An 8,118-nucleotide genomic window follows, 5' to 3' on the forward strand; every position below is an offset into this window, starting at 1 on the left:
AAATTTACTTAGAAGAATGTCGGTTGGTGGACCATCAAAACAATGTGTTAGCAGATATTAAGCAGACAGTCTACTAATACACTACTGTTGACATGTTGCAAAGCTACTTATAGATAGTAGAATGTCTAAAGTGGACAATCAAACTGTTACCAAAAATCACACAAGAGCACTATAAAAGAAATCAAGACTGCTGAATTTAAACAAAATAAAACCAACACAGTCTGGCCAAGATATATTGTTTCTTGTCTCTTTGTCAGATACATTGTATCAAAAGGTGCCTAATTTAGCAAACAAAAATTAATCTAAAGTCAATGTGAATTATCATTTACAACCCATTTTATTATAATGTGACAGATTTCTGAGTGAAAAATGGGCGTTACATACCGGAATGGAGCCAGACCAAATGCTGCCCACAAACTCATGTGGCCTAAGTGACATTAGCGGGAGGAAAAAGTTATAGAAAGATTAAGTTATTACGTATTGATTAGTAAAAAACAAACATTAATAACATGAATTTTTCACAAGTAGACCATGAATGAAAACAATTATATACATTAACTCATCAAAATTGATCCCATTTACTATATTTACTGTTCATTTAATTGATTTATTTCACTTTATTTATACTTTATTATAGATGCACAAAACTAACACATGAACTAATCAAGGGAACTAAGGAAAACTAGGTCAAGGGACTGAAACAAGGCAGGAGAACAAAAAACAACGTTCAAACTGTGACAGTACTCCCCCCTCCGGCCAGGCGCGACCTCGCACCATAACAGAACAAAGGGTGGAACAGAGGGGGATTTAGAGGAGGACAAAGGAACAGAGTTGGAATGGAAACAGGGGATGGCGAAGGGCAGGCAGGAAGGCAGGCAAGTGGATGACCAAGGTAGCGATGACGGAGGGAGGAACCATGGCAGATCAGATCAGATGGAGGGAGGAGCCAGGATGGAGGCTGGAGGAGCCAGGGTGGATGAGACGGAGGGAGGAGCCAGGAGGGACTTGGAGCAGGAGGAGACAGGCTGAACCGTAGGTGGAGATCCGGAAGGCCGCGGTGGAGCCGGAGCGACTGCGAACCAAGGTGGAGCTGGAGTGAGTGCCCAACGGAGTCGGTGGGACGCATCGACGAGGCGCAGCTGGAGGAGTGGAGTCCTGAGGCGATGGCGGGTCGACGACTGGCTAAGGCGGAGCTGGAGGGACGAGGGAGCCCGACTGGACTTACAGGCCACGGCGGAGAGGAGGGAGCTAGGAGACATGGTGGAGACGCTGGGTCGACGGGCCGAGGTAGAGTCTGGGACTCAGAGGCTGGAGGCAGAGATAAGGGATCCTCCAGCCACGATGCCCATTGGAGACTGGCAGACCCGCGGCAAACCCACATCACAGATGTTGGGCTGAGGGTGAGCTGAGGGCTGACAGGGGATAGCGGAGGCGGTGGTGAGGACTGATGAAGAGGTGATAGGAGAGGAAGGGTGGGTGGGAGTTCATGACAGTTAGGGGTTTTAGGATTGGTGTATGCTGCCCACTAGGGCTGCACGATATATCAAAATTATTGAAATATCGCAAATGTAAATATCGCAATATGCATATCGCAAGGGCGTGCGATATCTGAATCATTTTAATAATAGGCTACTTAAATCAAAACGTTGCAAAAGGTCAAAGTTTTAGTTCGACGCATATAGCAGAGAAATGCTTGACGTTAAAAAGGGTTAAGTGCAATAAGTTGCAGAAAACAACACTTTGCCATCTTGTCTTGCTGTCTGACTCACACACAGACTGTTTAGGGCAGACAAACAGTTCAGGCACAACCTCTATGGTCGTGATGGTGCAGACAGAGAGGCGCACAAAGACAAAGGTAATCCAAATAACATTTAATAGTAATCCAAGATGATGAAGATTCATACAAAACACAGGGTAACACAAGCAGCATACACAACTAATAACCGGCAACTGAATGAACAGAATGGGGAGACTTTATACAAATGCAAATGAGGGACTAATGACCTAATGAAAAGGACACAGGTGAACAGAATGAACTAATCCAAATTCTGCTTCACTTCCTGTCTCCGGAGGTACCTTCTTCTAATCAAATTTTGAAGGCAGCATAGATGTATCCTTCGCTGCCTTTGATATGCCACAATCCTGTGCATTCCATTCCGTGACAGTTGAGCTAAAAAATAAAGATAGTTGCAGTTTGTGTATAAATGTATATTTCTGACTAACTTTTTGCACTTTTGGTGTTATTTCTAGCGAGAAATCAGTATTATAGTAATTAAATATCCGTTTAGTTATCACAAAACTCGTTCTATTATGTTGTAGATCATTACACCGTTACGCTGCCTCAGAAGCCTGTCCGAAATCAGTTTCATGAGGTGCCTTCGAGCAAATACGCTGCCTGCAAAGTCATTGCCTCATACGGCAGCGAGGCAGCAAGTCAGCTGCCTAAGTTTTCGGATGCAGCCTAGGTCAAGGGACTGAAACAAGGCAAGAGAACAGAAAAACACAGAAAACAAGGTTCAAACTGTGACACATATATACTGTTTTATATATATATATATATATATATATATATATATATATATATACCTAGACATCTCAAGACATGGAAAGAGAGAAGCAAATGGTTGACATGACTGGGAACAAGCCTGCACCGGCTGCCTGGCCCCTAGAGACACACAAACTCTGTTAGACACACATAAATGTGTCAATACACTACGCAGCTGAAATATGCATGAGGTGACATATAACACGGATATCACCTTGCAACCGCTTCGCACGCCAATGGCAATGTAGGTTCAGTGACTGGATCTCATTTCACTGTGGAAGGGAAGGAAGTGAGCTATTGGTATTGTTATAATCTGCTCTAATATCACATACAAATAATGTTATTGACTTTCTTTAGTTCAAAATACAGATGGAAATCTAATATTATTAAAAGTAGGACTCTGTGATTTTATGTTTTTAATGATGACAAAACATACTGATAAGGATTTATATGACATACGCTTCCTCCTTTGTGATCTGTGAATCTCAATATGTACATTTATTGTGTGTCTTAATCTATATATAAGAGCGTTTTCTCAACCAGTGACATAAACTTTCAGAAACAGCTGTCAAGGATCATGGAAAATGTATCAAATATTTACCTAACATTTTTCCTTCTGTCCTTCCTTCCAATCAAATTCTATCCAAAGTGATAGATTAACTGATTAAATGGACCCTGAACAGCATCATGGCATGCATCCACAGACTAACTCTCTCTCTCTCTCTCTCGCTCTCTCACACACACACACACACACCTGTGAATGAACAAATAAACATGAACACACACAAAGCTGATCTATAAAATCCTGTTAAATTTACTTTAAAGGGTTCATATGATGTTGCTAAAAAGAACATTATTTTGTGGGCCTACTGTGTTTTTACGCAATGCAACGTAAACATAAAACCATGTCTGCATTTGTGATCGAAGAAATGACAAACAAGCGCTACTCTACACTGCTCAAAACTCACGTTTGAATCATCAGTGGCAAATCCTTTAAATTAAAACGTACTTACAGTCTGTGAGTCAGAACAGTCGGCATTGTAGTCTACTCTACCAGGATCAGGAAACAGTCCTCCATAAAATGAGCTGCACACATCTGAATATTTGGGTTGAACTGTTCTGGAACAGTGTTGTAAATACAACTTAACCACTGATTTCTAGTCGTGTCCTCTTTTGGAATGCCAAACAAAGTAGTTTCGCTTTCACAACGAAACACACGGCGGGCTGGAGTGAGGAACGGCCGGCGGCGGTGGGCAAGAGTGAGCGGTGGCCGACGGGCTTGAGAACACTTTGATTCTGATAATAGTCCAATTGTGTGTGTGTTTTGTGCATCTCATTAAGCTGCACAAACCTACAGTTACATGCTATCAAGTTACATTGAAGAGGCCTTGGATTTACTTCAGCTCACCAGCTGACTCTGATATTAACACTCCAGTTTACTGGAATACCATGAACTTTACTGGAAACCTCCAGCTCAATAAACATGCATGTTTGAACTGAAGAATGTCAAACTGTGTCAGTCTAGCAGGTTAGAAACTTTCACACCAGGCTTGATTTTGTTTTATCTCATGAGGACACACTTAATAAATGTGCACAGTGGAATCGACTCAAGTTTCAGGCATTTATTTGTCAGTCTATTGATTTATGTGTGGTCATGTGACCAAGTACTGAGAGTAATAAGGCTAGATATGGTTGTGTGAGAAAGGTGTTATATCCCATGGACCCCAGGGATCCTCCTGTTCAACTCCTGAAATGTCTCTGTCAGCCTGAACAAGTTCATGATCTAAGATAGCCTTTTGCAGCAAGTGTTGTGAATAGGCAGAGAAAAGTAGATAATAAAATCAATGGGGTTACATATTATTATCATTACCATGTGGATGGGAAGTGAGTTCTGTAAGTAATATATCACAAAACATGAAACAGATCTCGCAAGAGGCTGTTTTGAAACTACATATATAACTACATACATTCCAAGGCAGGATGATAAATATTGACGGAAGTATTGATGTGTTAAGAGATGAGACAGAAGTGATGCATCAAGGAGTCAATCAGAGAGAAAGAGGGATGTTTGCTATTTGCGATGGGCTGAGTTTTCAAGTATTTGACACTGGAATTCATATTATGGCAATAATAATTTTTAGAATAGGCCTCTTTAACCAAAATGGTCTCATGTTAAATTGCTATAATTTCAATTTCAAGATGGCAACATCTAAACTGTTAAGCTGCACAAAAACATTAGACCATAAACCTAAACCCAATCATGAATGGGGGGGGGGGGGGGGGGGGTGCTGGAAAGCCTGGCCCATCTTGAGAGGAACGTTTGACAGTAATGAGACAGTAAAGTGTAAAGCACCACTTTGGATTATAGACACGGATAATGACCACATATGCAGAAGTGATCTCCACATCACCACAGTCTCCGCTGACCACTCAAGTGTCACATACAGGTGCATCTCAATAAATTAGAATGTCGTGGAATAGTTCATTTATTTCAGTAATTCAACAAAAATTGTGAAACTCGTGTATTAAATAAATTCTATGCAACCAGACTGAAGTAGTTTAAGTCTTTGGTTCTTTTAATTGTGATGATTTTGGCTCACATTTCACAAAAACCCACCAATTCACTATCTCAACAAATTAGAATACAGACTCTCCTTCATTTTCTACGCAATATTTTTCTACATTCATATATTTCTGACTCATTAGCAACTAAATTGTAATATACAAAATTATTTTGAGAAAAGCTATTTTAACGCAAATGCGTTCTAACGGACATACACGAAATCACTCTAGCACCAGGTGATATTTAAAACAAAATGTTGCTGGACATATTTGCAATCAGCAATCCCTAACCCATAAACAGAAATATATACATTAGGAAGCTCTACAGGAGTAAGGAAACATTCACTCACAATGCCCTTTTGCATCCTATTGCGTTGCTTTTCCATTATTTTCCTATATAAACATGTACTAGACAGACTTCTTTGACCACGCCCATTCTAAAAACGTGGCACTTAGGATAAAATAAATGAAACTTATAAAAAACGCGATCAAGACCTTGCTTTTTTTCCAATTCCATGCCTTGCACTTCGCATTTTAAATGCAAATACGCATTCTGTCAACTCATTGTGCTTTTGCTCCAAATTTCAGCGGCAGATCGTTGCCCGCAGATAATCACATCGGTGTTTATAGGCCTATTCGGATGAATAAACCAGTAGTATTTTTGAACAAATCGTTTAAGTGAATGATTCAATGACCCACTCATAAAGACAGTCACTTGTATAGACTTGTACAGCCAATTTGATTATACTTTAAGACAGCAACTGAACTGAAAGTTTTTTTCAACTGTGAAATCCCTACCACAAATGCAACAGACTGACAGTCTCTCTGGAACAAACATTGAAAAGTCAGTGCTGTTGAACTGTTATTTCAGCACTGTTGGAACATTGCTTGACCAATCAGATCTGAGGGCCAGAACTAATGCATAATGCTGTTTACACTGGATTGATCCATAAGCAAACACATTTTTAATTGTGTTTATCATTTTCTTTGGTGTTACATTACCACAGTGTGGTTATAAGTGGCTGTACAACTGTGTCCTCCTATAGACAGTCAAAGGTGTGCATCAGATGAGGAAGATGAGGAGGTGAACGACTACCGGGTAAAATGTCTGAATAACCTGGCAGCAGCACAGCTGAAGCTTGGACAGTCTGACGAGGCTCTGCACACCAGTCGGGATGTGCTGTTTCTGGATCCCCAGAATGTCAAAGCGTTATTCAGGAAAGGGAAGGTATGGGTGAATATTATTCAACAAACTAGGCATTGAGATTGTTTATAAGTTGTTTATACTTTCCATCTGGACTATACATTTTCTTATGGTTGTGCTTAAAACAAATGCATCTGCAGCTTTTATCGGACAAGGGTGAGTATGAGGAGGCCATGGAGAACCTGAAGAAGGCTTTGAAACTGGAGCCGTCCACTAAGGTGAGAGGCGTAACTGTATCTCTTGCACACATCTAAACTTCAGCAGAAAATCCCATTAGCAGCTATTTACAGATCAACCGACCTTTGTGAAATGCCTGGCCTAACTGGAACAGTGTTATTTATCATTGTGGATCTATTTGGCCTATTTAAGACAAAAAAAAATATTTTTTAAATGTCTTTCTAATATGTTTGCATTTCATGGATATATCACAGTTCCTTGACTGGCCTGTTTGAATATGCAACACAAACTTAAGACTAGAAAGTGAAATCCTGTCCTGAGAAATTCCACTCACCCTAAAACAGTCAGAAAGAGTGCATCCAAACAATATTTGTTTCTACAGCTAGAGTCTTATAATAACAGAAAATGACAGTTTTGTGCTGTGTTACAATCCACAGAACCAAAACTTGTTCGGTCATGCCTCAAATCCTCAGAGCAGCCACCAAGATTAGAGCTGTCTGGAGCCAGTACACGGACACAAAGTCACAGACATACACACTAGCCTTCCAGTAATAAAGTGAATCAGCACTGTATACACCGTGGATGTTTATGACATTTAAGAAGCAATAAACAGAACAACTAGCCTCATTCATAATTATGAAGAATATAATGACCCATTCTGCAAAAAATTTGCAAAATGTCATATCTAATCTGTTTTATTATAAAGTTGCACAACATGCAGCTCCATGAAAGCCCATAATGCAATATGCATATCACTTAGTGTGTATATATATCTATCTATCTCAAATATTACAATACACACACACACACAGAGACTTGGGTTTCCCTCGGAGTAAGTTGGTGAGGGGGCTGGTGATCTTGCTATAGTTTAGGATAAAGTGACAGTAAAAGTTGGAAAATCCGAGGAATCGTTAGAGCTCCTTAATAGTAGTGGTTTCTGGCCAGGAGGTTATAGCTTCCACCTTCCCCTCGTCCATCTGGATACCGGTACGATCAATGTTATACCCCAGGAACTGCACCGTGGTTTGGTGGAAGGTGCACTTTTCAGCCTTGAGGAATAGGTGGTGCTCTCTCAGGCGTTGGAGAGACCTCCGCAATGTGCTGGCGATGTTCGGCCTGGCTCCGGGAGTAGATGAGGATGTCATCTATGTAGACAATGACGAATCGATGAAGAAACTCCCGGAGCACCTCATGCATAAAATCCTGGAATACGGAAGGGACGCAAGTCCATAGGGCATGACCAGATACTCATAGTGGCCAGTAGGGGTCACAAAGGCAGTCTTCCATTCATCCCCCTCACGTATCCGGATGAGGTTGTAGGCACTGCGGAGGTCCAACTTGATGAAGATGGTCGCACCTCAGAGATGTTCCAGGGCATTAGGGACGAGGATGATCGAATTTGACGGCGATATTGTTTAATGCTCGGTAATCTATACAGGGCCTCAAGCCTCCGTCCTTCTTGGCCAAAGAAGAAACTTGATGCAGCAGGGGAGTTAGATGGACGGATGTAACCTTGACCCAGCGCCTCCTTGACGTAGTCCTCCATGGCCTTCTGTTCAGGAAGCGACAGTGAATAGATTTTTCCCCGAGGCACTGGCTCACCCGGAATGAGATCTATGGCGCAGTCCCA

At 41.2% G+C, this 8,118-nt stretch overlaps 1 protein-coding gene across 1 annotated transcript in view; it reads left to right on the forward strand.

Moving 5' to 3' along the window:
- The first annotated feature begins 1,163 nt into the window (after positions 1–1,163).
- LOC107551444 (peptidyl-prolyl cis-trans isomerase FKBP8-like) overlaps positions 1,164–8,118 on the forward strand; it is a 14,175-nt gene continuing 7,220 nt past the window's right edge. The window contains exons 1-4 of the mRNA XM_016233047.1: positions 1,164–1,400; positions 1,798–1,855; positions 6,154–6,335; positions 6,452–6,529. Of these exons, the coding sequence (XP_016088533.1) occupies positions 1,164–1,400; positions 1,798–1,855; positions 6,154–6,335; positions 6,452–6,529 (555 nt within the window). The remainder of the gene's footprint in view (positions 1,401–1,797; positions 1,856–6,153; positions 6,336–6,451; positions 6,530–8,118) is intronic.

The sequence above is a fragment of the Sinocyclocheilus grahami genome, unplaced genomic scaffold (genome assembly GCF_001515645.1).
Source record: "Sinocyclocheilus grahami isolate Dianchi unplaced genomic scaffold, SAMN03320097.WGS_v1.1 scaffold424.1, whole genome shotgun sequence".
In the NCBI taxonomy this organism is placed as follows: domain Eukaryota; kingdom Metazoa; phylum Chordata; class Actinopteri; order Cypriniformes; family Cyprinidae; genus Sinocyclocheilus; species Sinocyclocheilus grahami.